The sequence below is a fragment of the Pleurodeles waltl genome, chromosome 4_1, assembly GCF_031143425.1.
Source record: "Pleurodeles waltl isolate 20211129_DDA chromosome 4_1, aPleWal1.hap1.20221129, whole genome shotgun sequence".
Classification (NCBI taxonomy): Eukaryota; Metazoa; Chordata; class Amphibia; order Caudata; family Salamandridae; genus Pleurodeles; species Pleurodeles waltl.
This window is the reverse complement of record NC_090442.1, coordinates 508,049,801-508,068,198: the sequence shown is the minus strand read 5'-3', so window position 1 is coordinate 508,068,198 and position 18,398 is coordinate 508,049,801. Positions and strand designations below refer to the sequence as shown.

At 41.4% G+C, this 18,398-nt stretch overlaps 1 protein-coding gene across 12 annotated transcripts in view; it reads right to left on the bottom strand.

Annotated features, from left to right (window-relative positions):
- Window positions 1–920: 920 nt before the first annotated feature.
- Window positions 921–18,398, bottom strand: part of ATP2B1 (ATPase plasma membrane Ca2+ transporting 1) — a 432,225-nt gene continuing 414,747 nt past the window's right edge. For all 12 annotated transcript variants that reach the window (XM_069228813.1, XM_069228808.1, XM_069228806.1 and 9 more), the window contains one exon: window positions 921–2,347. In XM_069228813.1, the coding sequence (XP_069084914.1) occupies window positions 2,322–2,347 (26 nt within the window). In that variant the 3' untranslated portion in view covers window positions 921–2,321. The remainder of the gene's footprint in view (window positions 2,348–18,398) is intronic.

Sequence of the window (18,398 nt, the reverse complement as noted above, 5' to 3'; positions counted from 1 at the left end):
TTTCATTAGAAAGCATATATATTTCCATATCTCAAAACAATATAGTTTACACAGCCACGTCAACTAAAGTACATTTTGCAATTGCTCTCAGACTCATCTTTGACCCAACCTACTTTCAACCATGTATGCCTTCACAGAAAGCTGTCAAATGTTATCACTTCTTGCTTGGCAAATAAGCTCACCTGTTTCTGGATAGTCTGAGCTATAAAATCTGTCTCCACATCTGAACTTGAAATGGCCTTTTAGTATATACACACACACATGCACGCACCTGTCAAATATTACATTCTGAACACAATAACCTACTGCTGCTTAACACGCTCTTTCCTTACTTACAGGTTAACGTACAACTGGTGCATATGCCACAACTGTAACTAACCCAAGGTTCAATCTTTTGCCAAAAATACATAACTGTGTAAATGTTTAACATCCACCTCCAGCACTGTCCTGTTAAAAAAATATTAGTCAAAAGATTGTGCTGCATCACTAAAATAAATAAATGGATCATTGCTTGTAATGGTACAATGATATAATTAAATTTCAAATGCACTGAGTTCAATGTTCATATTTAACTAATGTGCGCGGACAGAAAATATTCACATTTTTCAGTTATCAGTTCCTACTCAAGGATGCATGAAAAATAATCAGGTCAATATCACCATAGTGCACAAAAACACAGTTGTTAATGAGATGGAGAATAATGTAATTTCCTTCACTCCTAAAAATATGAATTGCACTCCAGTACGATTTAGTCATTAGATTATTTATCAGCACTTTGCATTGCTGTTAAAGATGTGCGCCTCAAAATACTTATTTCAAGGCGCCATAACCATATTACTTTGTGATTGATTTCAGCTTATTAAAAGCATGTGCAACATCCTACCCTATTGTAATAATTTAAATTAGATGGTACTACATGATAAAAAACGCTTTATATTTAATAAAAGGGCATGTTTATTCATGTTTACAAACAAGTTTCAAAACAAAAGAAAAACATGTATTACTGTATTACTTCCTAGTAGAAACCTTCTTTAAAATGCCAACAGCCCTCACGCTGTTATGAAGGTTATCTACAGATTTATTAGAAAATCAACACAGTTCCACTCACAGTTCACCAAGACAGTGCTAAAGCTAACATGTTTAGACAAACAAGGAATAATTTCTGATGAATTTTGATTTAATCCATTTTTGCTTAAGATAACAAAAGTATTTCAAGCAAGTTTCGTTCCACATTGATGCCCCACATTAAACAATCCTCGTCTCAGCTTTGAAAAAAAGTTATTCATCACTTTTTTCCAAATTAAAAAATAGGTTATTTCTGAACCATGTAGTAAATGTAGTTTAATAAACTAAAAAGGACAGAGGCCATGACTTAATTACAACACCACTGCTCATGTTTTTATAAAGCATTAGTGTTATCTGTTTGGCTATCAGAAGTATCAATTTATCTACAATATTAAATAAGGTAAATTGCAGGCAAATTTTAGTACAGTTTCAATAGAAACACCCTTTTTCTGAAAATACAGCAGTATTTGAAGGACTATTTTTCTCAGTCTGCATCATGTATAAGAAAACCTTCCCATCTATAAACAAGAACAAAAAATATCTACAAACCTTGTAAACAGATCTGTATAATTTATAACATAAATAATCCAAATTATTACAGCCAACATCAGAAATTAAAGTATCAATTTAACGACCAGGGGCCCAAAAAAGAATGATCAAGTTAAACTAAAGGTCTGCTAACACACTGTTCAGGAATATAACCAGTATTTTTAAAGTCACATATGTGAAGTTACTGTAATCTGATTCTGAGTTTTTCTCCTTATCAATCCCGGTTCCCACCCCCAAAAAAGCACCCTCTGTCTGGCAGAAAGCTTCTTGTTTTTTAAAAAAATAAATCTACATTCATACAAGTGTGTCTTCTGTTGAAGTCCAAGACAAGAATTCTATCCTGTCCATCACAATATGTGAAAGGACCAAGTTTAATTTGTTTCTTTACAAATCAGTGAGCATGTTAACATTCGGCTTACAATCAGAGTGATGTCTCCAAACTATGCAGTGGGCTTCCTGGAGATGAAGAGGTAGCTGACTTGTTCGGTTCTATAATAAGATGGATTGCACTGTCAACTGCATTGTTATTTTTGTTAGGAGATGGTGGAGGAGTGGAGTGACGTTTTGTTGGAGCATCATCTTCAGCATCAGTGTCATCAATAAGGGGTATATGAGGCTCTGAATCTTCTATTCTAAAATCTGGATGTGTCATAAAGTTGTGAATTGAACTTCGAGATTCTGGTTTCTCTAGTCCTTCATATAAGGAACTACGAAATGCATTCACCACTCGGATCTGTTAGGAATAAAAGATAAAGAAAAAAAACAGAAAAAATAAATAATCGTTAAGTGTAGTTAAGGCCATGTTTTGAAGACTTCAAACTAAACAAATTTGTTATTAATGAGGAGCAAATACATGAGTGATTCAAATGTGTGCGTAATGTGGCAAAACTTGCAATAAACTGTAAAAATAAAATAAAAATAAAAATGAACAGAAGCATTATAGAAACAGTGACCAATTGTAATAAAAATAGTATACAACAAGTGGAGTATAACATGAAAGATCTAAATTGTTTCTTTAGTGATTACATTTTCATGTTGCCCACAAAACATACAAGGAGTGTAAAGAAAAATTTGAAAAACATATATGCAAGACCACATAACTTAATTAAATATTTATAAACTGTGCAAATAAAAATGTTACTTTAAAAAAAAAAATGCAATAATGTTAAGCACACTTAAAAATTGATTGTCATGCTAGGAGTTTGGATGTTGTCAACTATGAAAAAGCCAAGCATATGCAAGCTTAATGCCACAATGAACTGACATTTGGCAAAACAATTCATGCAAAAAAGGTAATACCTCAAAAGCTGTAAATATTCGAGTATGCCTAATGCATGTACGATACCTCAGTGCAACAGATACATTTCTTACATGACCTGCGATATGAGTAGTGATCTCACAAAATATACTTAAAGTGAAAAGCAAACTCGAACAACCAATCATACTAAGTAGGATTTGCATTTGGAGACATAAATGTAAACAGCAATCACTGTGTGTCTTATTTGCTGAAGGACTGGAAACAGCACCAACCTTACTATAAACTATCACTTGACAGTTAAATAAAGGGGTTTATTAATTTAAACAACACAACAATACAAATAACATGTTGATGAAACAAGTCATGTCACCTTTGCTCATGAAAATACAATACAGATACCATCTGCACAATCAGCACAAATCAATAAAAAGTAACAGTGCTCACAGTCATTTAATCCTTCCTCACCCCATCCACATGTAAAAGCTAAATGTTTGGACATGTACAGGCCACTTTTGGCTTCAATAAACACCTACAGAGAGAGGAGAAGGGGAAGATGTGACATGTGAGTGGCAGTCACCAATATTTCACTCCACTCTGTAGTGCCAAAGTTGATGTTTTCTCTATTAAGGTTTCCTACTCCATCTATAAAACTATGTTCCCAAAATTAAAACAAATGGTACAAATATCTATGTTAAGGGTGAGGCTTTGTGTGTGACACCAGAAACAAAGAAGAGTAAAACCAATTAGAACACTAATTGAACAATCAAAATAATGTATCCTACCCTCTACAATACTAACTGCCAATCTCTCTGGAGAGAGAGAGATATAGACCACAACCTCCAAAGTAGTTGGGCCTGTTGAAAGGCTCCTTCAATGGAAGGAGACAGAGGAGGGTTTTACCATCACTATGCACACCTTGTTGAAGTTCTAATTCTCAACATGACTACATCCAACACTTCAACCTGAAAAGGAAGGTGGGCAGGTGAGAAGTAGGCTGGCTTGAAAACCTCCATTAGCAACACTAATGATCACTTTCATGTGTGCCCCCCTGTGTTTGGACCAATATCAAATTACATTCTCTTGTCACTGTAGGCGTTTTTAAATTAACATTTATCTCAACATAACTGTACAGACCAAACACTTCTTAATCTATATATTAATTTATCATTGCAGACATCCCTTTATCAATTCTGTCCTGATGAGACCCTGGCATCAAGTTGAGGGTCATAACGCTGTCGATATAGTTAACAAACAAGCTACGTTGTAAACATTGTCCTATCGGTTTACTACGATTTGTTGTTTGTTAACACACAAGGAGTTTGTACTACAGTCACTTCTCTTGCGCTACTTTCGGTTGTGGTTTTCTTTTTTACTATGACTCAACACACTTATGCTGTTACTTTATTGCTGGACACTGATTCTTAGATGACAATTTTTACAGAGTTGGATGAAATTCATTGCAGGCAGTAATTTATGCTGGTAACTGAAGTTGGATGTAAACGATACCACTGAGTATCACTGTTATGAGGAGTCTCTAATGAATTAGTTACATGTGAAAGACTTACTGCCTTATTCATCATATAGTTACAGTATCTTTTGGCCAGAGTGCCTAAAGAAAGTGGTGACTAACAAATGAAAAGAGCAGTTTCTTAGGTAACTATAACATAAAATAACAAGGTTGTCATTGTTCAAAATTCATAAAGGATGATTCTTGGTCCACACCAGGAAACAAAAAGCTACGATTAACCAGCATCTTGAAAAGCAGAGCTTCTATTGTCAATTGATTGGACACACAACCATTTACATGATGGGGGAGTTAGAATTGGCCCTCTCTGCAGGGTGACCCTTAAACTTTTTTCCTTCCCCCTCCTTTTTTTCTGACTTTGTTGGCTTTAGGACTCTGGGCACTCTACCACTGCTGGCCAGTGCTAAAGTACATGTGCTCACTCACCTAAACATGTTAATGTTGGCTTATCCCCAATTGCCATATTTAATTTACTTGTAAGGTCCTAGTACAGTGCACTATGTAGGCCCCAACGGCCTGCAAATCAAATGCTACTAGTGGTCCTGCAGGACTGATTATGCCACCCACTTACGTAGCCCTTTAAACATGTCTCAGGCCTGCCACTGCAGAGCCTGTATGTGCAGTTTCACTGCAATGTCGACTTAGCATTCAAAACCCCTTGCCAAGCCTTAAACTCCCCTTTTATTACACATAGGCCATCCCTAAGGTAGCCCATAGGGCAGGGTGCAGTGTAAGTAAAAGGCAGGAGATATGCTTCTTGGTTTAACGTCTTGGTAGTGAAAAACTCCCAAGTTCATTTTTTACTACTGCTGTACGTACCCCTCTCAAATGCTAGCATTGGGGATTGGTTAATACCCTTATTAGGTATAATTCCTGATTGAGAAGAAGTAAGAACGTCATGTTTAGTGCCTATGGACATGTAATCATAAAGTCAACATTACCATTGAAGAAGAATTATTATTGCAACTTTAAAAATGCCACTTTTGGAAAGCTGGCATTTGTCAGCTCTTAAGCCCTGTGTGATGTGTCCTCCAATAAACATCTGGTTTGGGTGACAGCTGGGCTTTGTGCATTCACTCTAGACAGTCACACAAAAAGAGAGCTGAAGTGTGCCATTTGCATCTGGATGGCCCACTACCAGGCTGATGATCATTCCTGAGCTAGATGGGAGGGAGAAGCGGACACTTGCACCTAAAAAGGGCTGTGCCTGTCCCCACACAAAGAGCTGCATTACCCCTTGCAGTGGGTCTGGGGCCACAACAGGAAAGCGACGACCTGTGTGCACTTCAAAACCCCTCTCTGAAGTCAGCCCCACTTCAAAGGCATCACTGGGTATAAGAACTGGACCTTACCAAGGGAGTACACTTCTGGACATGGTAATACTCTGCCAGGAAGAAGAACTGCTGTGCTGCTGAAAGGACTGCCACTCTGTTGGACTTTGCTTTGCCTGCCCTGCAGCTCTCCTTTCTTAGGAGTAAGAAGGACTGCACCTGCATCTCTTCATTCCCAGAACCAAGTATCTTCAAGGGCTTGCCTCCTGTTGTGAAGTCCCAAGGACATCAAAGAATTCACTCCAATTCTGCTGCAGCTCCTGGACACTGCTAACTGTGAGTCGTACCCTTCCAAGAGGTGCCAATCCAGTCCAGGAAATCAGAAGTGTTTCTTCAGCTGCTTTCTGTTAAAACTGACGCATCAGTGTCACTGCATGGATCGGAACCACTGCATCTCTTCTTGATGACGGGTCATTACCTCTGCGGATGAGGATTTTGTATTGCTGATTGTGCGGCTCAGGATCGACGCATCACCATCACCACTGGTGCATCACCTTTGCATCACTGGCTGCATGACTTGATGATGGCTCATTGCCTTCAATACAAAGGGTTTGATGTGGTCTGCCTGCTCGGTGATCGGCAATGGTGCAGCTCAACAATGACACATCCCAGGACTGCGCAGATTGGAACAGGTCCATTGCCTCCGCAACGTCTCCTCTGCTCCTCGCATCAGATCTCCGACGTTAACGCAGCCAGACAGGGTTGATTCCTATAGTCGGGCTGTGCTACATCGCGGACGGCCTGAGCTTTGAATTTATCAAGCTTTAGCACGGCCAGATAGCCCCAGTTGGCGCATTATGTTTCTATGCACTAAAATTGCAAATATAATTTAAAAAGTCATATCTCAAATTATATTTATAGGATTTTTGTCGCTTTGGCCGGGTTTTACTCATAAAAATATACTCTATTTTTCTAACTTGATGTGGAGTCTTTTGTGGTGTTTTCAGTTTTACTGTTTAAATGTTGCACAAGTACTTGACACATTGCCTTTTAAGTTAAGCCTAACTGTTCTGTGCTAAGCTACCAAAGGGTGATAACATGTTAATTTAGGGAGTGTAACCAACTTACCCTGTCTAGGATTGTGGTCTCTACTTGGACAGGGTGCGTAGCTTTGCCAACTAGAGACCCGATTTCTAACAGTGGGTCCTTAAAATTGTCAGTGATACAATGGTATTATTTATTCATTTTTTGTTGTTTAAACAGAGGTTGTGTAACTTAAGTCCTGTAAAATACATAAAATTATATTTCACCAGATCTGTAAGTGTTGAGTTTCCACGCAAAAAGCCTGAACTGGAAAACGTTGTTGTAGAACGTTCTTGACTCACTATCGTTCTGTCTAGACTTCAACTTTAGATTCTTACAGAATTCTCTAATTCCATCAAATTTTCAAATAAATTCATAGATTCAAAAGATTCAGCCAGTCGGGTAGGATCATTTCAGTCTTATCAAAATACGAATGTATACCTACACATACAGAAAATATACGGCTATAAGTGATTTTTCTATTTCATACTTCTGAACCAGACAACAAACAATTTAAAATATCAGTGTCTGAATTATGATCAGTTTCAATATGCCTACGTTGGCAATGAATATGATTGGTGCTGTGACATTGATGTGCCAATTTTAGCAGAAAGCAGCTGAAGAAACACTTATCTGCACAACTGACTAATCAATGTTGTTTGCAAAGACCAGCACAAAGAGAGAAATGTAATTGAGATATCCATGTGGAACACTTCGGTAACAACAATACACTTTCAAACAGCTCAAATTATTTTATCTATTTACTACACTAGCAGGTAATGTCTTAGATGCGATGAGATTACTTCTGAACCAAAGATATTGAATTAATTACGTATTTTACTGCTTTTAAATTGATTCTCACTAATCACTCGAGCTTATATAGTTGAACCGTTTATTATTGCTGCTCGCCTATAGTTACACGTGACGAACTTTAATTTCTTTATCTGCCGATGCCCATGTTCAGAGAGACTCGCAGTCTTTCCTCTTCTTTCCTGACTTTTTCCTCTCATGGGGCCGGTTTCAGACGCCATTTTGGGTTAGCACTCTAGTTGCTTGACCTTTTAGAACTACAAGCATCTCATCAGATGCTCTATTTAAACTCCCTCGCCCGCCGGGCGTGCCGATGGTGCAAAGGCAAGCCCGTCTGCGCCCGGGAGTGCCCAGAACCCAGGAATGCTGCTGCTCCCTTCACTGAAAGATTGGTCTACTCCTCTCAGCAATTGCTAGCTTACAAAAACACCCCTACTTGCTTAGCATCTTCAACTGCTCTTCCAGATCCTGTAATTTGGTCCTGCCACAGCTGCCCCTGGGCCCCTTCGCCCCTCCTGCCATCCCCCTCTGAGAGCAGTCTCAGTCATCTAGGCAGACTGTTTCTGCTTAACTGTCGCTCCTTGCTCGCACACTGTCTGCACATTTTTACTCTTCTAGATGACCACCACCCTGACATCCTATTTCTGCCAGAAGCATGCCTTAAGGAAGGCACCTCTTCTGAAACCGTCAAGGCACTCCCTCCTATCTATTCGATTGCCCACCTAGATAGATCTCAGGCTAGAGGTGGAGGTATCGCCATCATCTATAAGAAAACAATTAAATGTGTCACCACCACCCTTGATATTCCAGGATGAGAAAGCATGGCCTTTTCGCTATATCTGTCTGCTACATTCACTTCTTCCGGGATTCTTATTTACCGCCCCACGGCCCATATGCAAGGTTTTTACAAGCTCTACCCGACTCTGTGGCAAGTCTCTTCTGCAAAACCCTTAATTTAACCATACTTGGAGATTTTAACATCCAGACAGACAACACGGACTGCCCCTCCGCAAAATTACTTTTATCCTCGCTGGCAGCATTAGACCTTATTCAGTACACCACTGGGCCTAATAACTATAAAGGCCAAACTATCGACCTTATATTTAGCAATCTCTCAGATCTTTCTTTCCAAACTCCTCTGCCTCTTACTTGGACAGACCACTATCTCCTGTCATTCACACCTCTCTATGATACTCCCTCCGGCCATCAAATCATTACAAAAACCACTGGTCGTCAATGGTCAAAACTTGATCCTAAAGAATGGCATAACAGACTCTGTTCCTCACCCCCTAACTACAACGACTCCTATCCCACTAATGTAGAGTCCTTTAACAACTGGATTTCCACCTCTCTAGACTCTATCTTGCCTATTAAGATGAGATTAAAAAAAGCCTATACATAAGCTTAATTCCTGGTTCTCTCCTCAACTGCTAGCACAAAAGAAGAACTGCAAGAAGTTGGAAAGAACTTGGAGGAAAGACTATAGTATCCTCTGCAAAAATATTTATAGAGAAGCCATTAGAAATTACCATCACAACATTAAATAAGCCCAATCTCTATTTTATAGCACCAAAATAGAGCAATTGGCAAACTCCCAGAAAGAGATCTTTCCTATTTTTAAAGAACTTACCCACATACCACCCCGGCGACTCACCAATAGAGGCCTCTAGTGAACACAGTAATAAGCTGTCAGTCTACTCTCAGGAGAAAATCACTGATATATACTCTTCCTTTCCCACCACCATCAATCAGAAACCCGTGAATGAGCAGTGTGCTAACCCTCAGTCCTTATCAATTTCACTTGCAGCTTTCCAGCCCCTAACAAAAACCTTGGTTATAGACCTCCTCCTCAATATTAAGTTAGGATCTCCTCTTGACCCCGGCCCACCCCGCCATTATGGCGTTGATCTCCGACATTATTGTTCCAGTATTGACAAGGATTCTCAATCACTCTTTAACCTCAGGGGTCCTGCTGCAATCCCTTAAACATGCAATCATCAAACCACTTTTGAATAAGCCTAATCTTGATCCTACTTTGCTCAGTAACTACAGGCCCATTGCCGTTCTTCCAATCTTAGCACAAATCATGGAAAAACACGTCAATAAGCAACTGACATGCTTTCTTGAGGATCATAAACTCCTAGATCCAACACAAATGGGATTCAGACCCCAACACAGCACTGAGTCAGCCCTCCTGTCAATCACTGAGTCTACTCAGCAACTTTTAGATCTGGGAGGTCACGCAGCCATTATTCTATTGGATCTCAGTGCCGCTTTTGACCCTGTGAATCACAACACCCTTTGCCATAGGCTCTCCAGTATAGGAATAGAAGGTACAGCACTAGCTTGGTTCTCCTCTTTCCTTGCTGGAAGAAACTTTCAAGTTTTAGATTATTCTTTCTTGTCTGATATCCTTCCCCTGACCTGTGGAGTCCCCCAGGGCTCTTCCCTAAGCCCTACTCTTTTTTAATATCTATCTTTCCTCCCTAGCTAAAATAGTTAAGCCATGACCTCTCAGTGGTCACCTACGCTGACAATACTCAATTAATAGTATCTCTTTCCAATACCAAGGGCCCTTCTCTAACTAATCTTTCCCTCTGCTGAGCGGACATCGGTAAATGGATGAATCTGTCCAAACTGAAACTTAATGATGGGAAATCAGAGGTGATGATCGTAGGCAACGTCGCTCCCTCTAATCTTTTGGCACTGTACCCAGAGGCTTTTAGCAATTTTATTCCTCCTAAGGAGCATATAAAGAGCCTTGGCTTTTGGCTGGACTGCCGCCTAACAATGAAACAGTCAAAAAAGTTCTCTTCCTCCTGCTTTGGTCCCCTTACAACCCTAAGGAAAATCTTCAAGCTGCTATCCCCTCTAGCCAGAAGAATTCTTATTCAGGCCATGAAACTCTCTTGACTTGACTACGGCAACTCTCTTTTCCTCCGCTCCCCTGACTATGTAGTGAAGAAACTCCAGGTTGTACAGAATGAGGGTGCTAGACTACTTATGAATCTACCGAGACATCAGTCAGCTAAGCCAGCCTTAGCCGCGCTCCACTGGTTACCAGTAAAACACTGTATTCACTTTAAAGCCTTTATGCATGATTCACAAAGCCCTGCACAACAAGGGACCCCATTTTCTTAGGCAAAGTATTTTCCTTCGTGTCCCCACTAGAACGCTGAGATCCTCCACCACCCGGTTAGTACACATAGCCTGGTTTAAGAGGTCTACATGGGGAGGTAATTCCTTCTCAATCAAAGCAGCGCGCCTTTGAAATGCCCTACCCTTAGAACTCCGGCAAGAACCTTTGGAACTTCCGATCCAGAAAAAATTAAAAACTGTCCTTTATTCAATCTAACTAATTCCCTGTCAGTCAATATTATTTGCATCAGAAGCTGTTAAGGTTGCTTGGTTTTCAATGGTCATTAACAGTGGCATAGCGTGGGTTGTCAGCACCCGGGGCAAGGCAAGTAATTTGCGCCCCCTAACCCGGGGCAAGGCAAGTAATTTGCGCCCCCTAACCCGTGGATTTTAGCACTCGAGTCTCTTCCAAGATGTTGCGCCCGGTGCGGCCGCCCCCCCCTGTGCCCCCCACGCTACGCCACTGGTCATTAATAGCACTGATTATGATACAAGAATCATTGCATCAAACTATTTGGGACTTCTAATCTTGCAAAATAGAATTTCATTACAAGACCGGAGGCTACCATTATGCAATAACCTCTTATTGCTGTCCAAGCATGCAGCCCTTTTAAGAACATTTATACATCATAAAACAATGGTATGTTCAGTGAAAATAAACATCTAGCGCAGAGTCATCCTCCTCATTTATTGGTTGCTCCACTACAAGTAAGCACTGCTGACACTTCGCTGTCTTTGACTTTCTTGTCACTATATATTGTAGTTTTTCCCACACTTCTTATGGTGTGGTTCGTTATAGTGGCCCCTCCAATTTATGGCTGGGCTGCTTGTGTGTTCCAAATTTTATCAAGGTAACATGATTTCCGTTTTCAACTTATTGTCCCCGCTACCCGCTCACTTTTCTTTGCTTTGGCTGGTTTCCGTGCCATTTCCCCCCTTGCAGTGGATGATATGCACTCTGAATGCTTTCCGCTTTTATTTTTAACTAAGCGGAGCGTTCCTCTGTATTTTTTTCTTACATTTTGGGAGCGGGGAGTGCGCCTGTATTTTATACTCTCAAGTAAAGCGAAGTCGCATTAGGAGCTGTTGATCCGCGCTCTCGCCTCCCACTGCGATTAAAAAAACAGGACTACGCTTCCTTCACTATCTTTGTAGTAACCTGGCAACGTGGCGTCAAGGACGCGTTGCCAGGTATTTTTCTTTTAAATAACGCGCACCTGATGGCAGACAAGAGGACTACGAGTCCTTCTTTAAGTCTGATTCAGCTAACTAGCAAAGTCGCATCAAGATCACTTTATCTTGAAATAGTTTAAAGGCCCAAGAGGCGAGTCCTTATTTGCTGAACTGCGTTTCCTAGCAAGCAATTATGCCAACAACATGCTGCATCGGAAACGACTGCTTGAATCTTTTGCGGTTGTTTTTATCTATTTTTGCTCTCTTTTTAGCCATCGACTCCCACTTAGTGGCCATTTCGAGGTACTACAATATTGGTTTATCCTGGGGATTAATTTTTACAGTGTTTTTCGCGTCTAAAAATTATAATTACCTATCCATATTTAGAAAAATGATTTATTTGTGCATTAACATTTATTATGGAGCCTACTAATCCCCAAACCCTACCTGTAGTAGACTTCGTGGACGATTCCCTTAGCAAGTGTTCCACCGTCTAAGAGGAATACCCTGTCAGAGGAGAATCAATATTCCTTTTCTGATGGGGAGTCCCCATCCACCTCTGTAACCCCAAAGAGGGGTAAAGCTCCCGAAAAGTGGATGCACATTGAGAAGGTGCATTCCAGGGAAACCAATTAGATTATTAACCGTAGCTGTTCGAATGGCTATATATTCTAATGCCTGCTCATCTTTTCGAACATTTCTCAATGGTTTGTTTCTCTTCGGCCTAGATAAATCAATCATGTTTTACTCCCTAATTTTAACTGTTAGTCCTCTAGGTTGCAACCAGTATATGGCTATTCATGTTTTAGTGAGTAACCTAGCAAACCTAACAGCATGTTCTTCCTATTCTAGTGCTCTAACACCTTCTCTTCCGTTAGCACTGAGACTCCTTTTGAAGCTCGTGTGCACTATACAAATTGATTATAATTATGTTTTTACCAGTGCACATGCCTTCTTCTATTCCATTTCTACGATGGGTTCATTTACATCGTTCTGCCAGTGTTGTTCGGCCTCTAAGAGCACCTCATTTTTGTCTGCGTTTATGGCTTTTTGAACTAATGAAACTTGTCTGTGTCCTTGTCCCAGAGTGAATATTGCTTCGAGTGGCTGCGACACAGCAGGAGTGCTAGGAAATCCCTTGTATATTTTTCCTGCCCATCACTGCCAATCTGGTGTATTGGAAGAATTGTGTATATCTTACCCTGAAGGCCACGTGGACTTCACTTAAAGTGCTAAAGGTATCGCTTGGATATAAGTCCCCTATTGTGTGGCAACAAACGTTCCTCCATTGCACCACAGACATGTCTTGCATTATATGCTTAAAGGTTGCAACCGCCAAATTCTTGGAGAATTGGGGGGCGAGAGGGGGTATTTAACTATTCTTTTGTCTGCTGCTTCCAATGCGTTTCCAACTTGACAAGTTGTTTAATGGTGGTAAGCTGGTATATCCCCTCCTCTTAAAGGAGTGTTGCAAGAGGCTCACCATCATGGGATTCCTCTAATAGTCTTTTTTACCATCTGTCTCATGTCACACACAACTTAGTTGCATTTTGAACGTGACTAGTTAGACAGCAGAGCTACAGGTCGGGGAGTGCTAAGCCAACCTCTTCCCAGTCTACTTTCAATGTGTCAATCTTAACTATACTCCTTTTCTGGGTCTACTCTAGTAATATTGAAAGCTTGTCCAGTTCCCTGAATGCCTCAAGTTTGGGGCACAGTACTTTGGCAGCACATAAAAGTATTAAAGTATAATTTTAGCAAGGGTATAGTCCCATGGGCGAGTGCATGTGTGTGAATATGTATATTGTATTTTCACCAGGGTTCAAGACTCTGTTGCAACAGTACAGGTGGTTGGGGGAGGGGGGGAGGTTGTGAGGGGGCCACGAGGGGGTACGTGACAGAGTTTTGAACCATTTCAAACTCATAAGGGGTCCCTCAGTCATTGGTGAACCTCAGGGGGTCAAAGTACCTCTACCCTGACCCCTTTTAATATTTACAGCCCCCATTTCCATCCCCTGGGGCCATGCACCGGTTCTACAATGGAGATACGTCTTTTGTTTCCTGCATTAGCCCTGTAACCATTTTTGTAGATAGGGAACAAAACTGAGCCTTTCTCGAATTCTTGAACACAAACCAAATGAAAGGCTCAAAAGAGGATCCAGACTGGAGGCTCATTGTCTACACAGCGGCGGAGGCAAATGTCAAAGGCGGGCGCGGGGGTTAGGGTAATGGGGGAAATAATTAAAAAAGAAAGAAAAAAAAAAAAAAACAAGCAACAAACAAAAGAAAAAACGTACCGTTCCCATTGCCACCTTGCTCCTCTGGTGTCCCAGCATTAACTGGGACACCAGCACAGGCTCCCCCCAGCAATCCCAGAGCTGCTCTCATGCTCTTCCTAGCATGAGAGCAATGAGAGCACTGGGCTGAGTGGCTTGGTCTGCTGCTCAGACAGTGCACTGGGGTCTGTGCAGTTTCTCCAGCCCAGCTGTGCAACACAGACAGGTTGGAGAAACTTAAGTGCGCATGTGTGTTTGGCCAGTTTAAGACAGCCGGCCATACACACATGTGCACTCCATGGCCCAAGCATTGCCCCCTCCCTTCACATGCTGGCTGAGCCAGCAGCAGAAAATTAAAACAATAATGAAACATTGCTTTATTTTTCTGCTGCTGGTTCTTAGCCAGTGGAGGGACGCTCCTCCACCATTGCAGAGGAGCCGCCCCTGTGTCTGCGTCACACTTGTATATTGAGCCAGGAATTCCATTAGGGACTCGCACCCTGTTTGACCTGGAGGCCCGTATGGCTTGCATGGGCTGGTTGATTGATAAATGGCTTTTATTGCCAATATTTTGTGTGTTATCTTTCGGTATTTCATTGAAATAGTACAGGGTGTTAATATGCACTGCCCAAGCGTGGGGCTCACTCCTAAACTCGAGCGCTCCTTCTTTGTTTTTTTTTTACTGGTAAGCTTGTAGAGGGGTTGCCAATGAAATTGGTTATAACTCTGTTTAGCTTCCCAAAGAAATTTTGATATACTTTTTTGTGTTGTTAAAATACTTAGTTGCTCCAATTGTATCGACATTTTTGAGGATACAAAGTTTGTGTCAACGTTTTCAACGTGCTATTATTCCAGTGATTTCTATTTTCAGACCAGGATTTGTCAAGATAATGGTTTTCCGACTGCCAGTATTCATGCAAGGATGATTTTGCTGTTATCCTCATTTCAGTCTGGTGAAATGACTAATACTCAAACGGGCATGTTGTTTTGCTAAATTCGATGGATGCAATATCAGAGAACCATCAGCAGAAACTAGCTGAAGCACTGTGCAGTTTTAGTTACATTTGATGTGCATTCCAGTTCTGCAAAATGTCCTTGGGTTGGCACATTCATTAACATTAATTTTCATTTCAGAAGCTGAGATGTCATCTCATTTAGGGGAATGAAAAGTTCTCAAATTCTAAGACAATATATTCATTTTGTGTTCTTGATTGCGTGTTAAGTGTGTTCAATGAAAGTGGGATAGGCCAAGTAAAAATGTGTTCAAAAGAATAAATGAGCATAGACTGTGTTTAGACTTCATCCTGCACTACTGTCTACCATCACCGACATTCCTATTCTAAGCAAAAGGAGCGATCATCCTTTTGTGGCATTGTGGTTTTTATGCAAATTTGCTCAGAACTTGAAACTGAAATACACAAAGCCAAAGAAAGGGACTGGATAAGTTCCTAAAAATACAGAAATCTTTAAGTCTCATTAAAATATCCTTGGATATCTTACTCTCCCATCCGATTGAGTCGGACTGCATTTGATAGATTATTGTGCAAGGCACACAATATTTCACCCTGACATTCACTCATCACACTTGAAAGTCAACACAGGAGTCACAATGAGACAGAAAATGGAATGCTTGCTGGCACATACAACATAATAAAATTAAGATTACGTTTACATTGCAAGTAGTGCATCCGTGACCCAAACAACAACCCAACAGTATATATTGGTGAAGCAGTATGGCAATGTTAGACAGAAAGTAGAGGCAACAGTAAATTAAAACAAAGGTCTAATTATCCATCTTGACACGTGCTATGGAGAAAGTGGAATACACCAGGTGAAGTAATATATGACTAGAGGCAGGCAGCTGTGTTGGTATCATATTTCTTTCTGCAGATAAACCAATCATTTGAGAAAGTGTGTTGCAAGGTACCAGGCTAATACCCATTTTTGATGTCAGAGTGCACTACTAGAGACTGGTCCTGAAGACAATCTGAGGGTGACACTGACTAAGTATCACCTAAAGGCTGACCACTGGTTATCTGGAATGGACTAAGAAGAGCTAGTTATTACTGATGATGATGATGTGGGGTATTTATGCTCAGGGATGATTGGAATGCATGTCACAATAAAAGTTACTGGTGTAGGGCTGACTAGAAAAATTAACATCCATGTATATTGGAATGCACGTCAAATAAAACTGGTGGAGGTGTGTTGGACCTGGTCCTTTTGCAGGGTCATTCCCCAGACTTTTTGCCTTCTGCCTCCTTATTTTTCTGACCTTCGTTGGCTGACGTTATGATTCTGAGCACTTTTTCACTGCAAATCAGTGCTAAAACGCATGTGCTCTCCCTGGTAAATTGGTATGATTGGCTTATACCTAATTGGCATATTTAATTTACCTACAAGTCCCTTGAAAAGTGGTATCCCTATACCCATGGCCTGTAAATTAATTGCTACTAATGGGCCTGCAGCACTGCTTGCACCACCCACTGAATTAGCCTTTCAAACCTGTCTCAGGCCTGCAAGCGCAGGGCCTGTGTGCGCAGTTTTCTGCCACATGGAGCTGGCATCTAAATTTACTTGCTAGGACCAGAACTCCCCTTTTACTGCATGTTAGTCACCCCTAAGGTACGCCCTAGCTAGCCCTATGGGCAGGGTGCTAGGCATGTAGAAGGCGGAAATGTGCCAGGTAGCGTGGCCTGTCCTGGTAGTGACAAACAGCCTAATTTGTTGTCTCCAGGCTGCAAGTACTGCCTTCTCATAGGATTGCATTAGAAATGCACTGCCTTATGTGTAAGGGGTATTGTCTGATTTATGAGGGGTAGTGTAGGCATGTTTGGTATGGTTGTAATGGTAATAAGAAATGCTGCTTACTGGTGTAGGTGTATTTTTTATTACTATTACAGAAATCCGACAAGTAAGCGTACTCACGTTGGAGCCACTAAATATAGAGATACGAATTTCGAAAGGAGATACTTTACTTAAACAGCGGCATATCGATATGTGAATAAGAGAAATATGTCATTAAGGAGGTCCTGATGAAATCCAAGGGTACTCCCAGGATGAAACACATGACTACGGGGCAACAGGACGGATACTTATTTCAAGGACAATTTTGGGATTTCATGGACAATGTGGATACTATTAATATAATGTTATTTTTCATTATGGATTAATGGACAATGAATTTTGCACTGTATGTTTAAATTGTCAATCATATTAAATGAATGATTTTTAGGCTAAGATTGAGAATTAAGTCTATTTGAACAGATTAACTTGTTATTTTATGTTTAATAACAATACATGTGTGCAAATTATTTAGTGTCTATTACAGAAATGACACTTCTAGAAAGTGAGCATTTCTCTGTGCCTATGACTCAGGTGTTTTTGCAGCTGGACTCCAATCCACGTCTGGCAAGACTGACAGTTTGGGCTTTGTGCATACTTTTCAGACAGCCTGTACACAGGGAGGGTGGAGGTGTCACAGAGGTGCATCTACATATTGTATGGTCTTCCTGGGCTGAGAGAAGGGAAAGGCGGGGCACACCTGCATTTGTAAAGGCTGTCTCTTGGCCTCGCACAATAGGGTTGTTTACCCCCCATTGATATTTGGAGCCTGTGCTGGGGGAGAGAAGGGGCACTCCCTGAACCAGTTGTAACTGGTTGAAACCCCCTCTCCTCCTCATTGTAAGAGACACTGCAAACTGAGTATAAGTACAGGGGAATTCCCCCCACAATTTGGACATTCTTGAGGACTGAAGAGAGTTACCTGAAACTGGACACTGGACGCTGCTGAGAGGACTCACCAGGACCCACCTTGAACTGCTGCTGCTGTGCTGACCTGTGACCTGCCTGGTCACTAGGAGGAACTGCCACCATCTGCAGCCCTTGTGCTGGACTGTATCTGGGTTTGCCAGCCCTGTGCTCCTTTTTTCACGCTTGTCCCCAGGGGCACCGTGCTGCGACCCCTGACCCCTGCAATCATCACCATCACGTGGAGTGCTGCTTGGAAAAGGAAAGTGCCTAGAAGCATGCTCTCTTGTGGCCCCTGTGCCTCCTGCGCCCAGTTGCTGGGGATAAAGAATCACTGACTGCCCGGGATCCGAGAAGGGCCTCTAGCACTTTTTAAAGCGCTCCACGTGCTGCCTGAGTCACCCCCACAGCCCGGGTGTAATTTCATTGTCGGAGCGCATCGCACTCCATCCAGTGCCCCCAGGGCACCAAAAGAAGAAAGAGAGGAGCGGGCACACTAC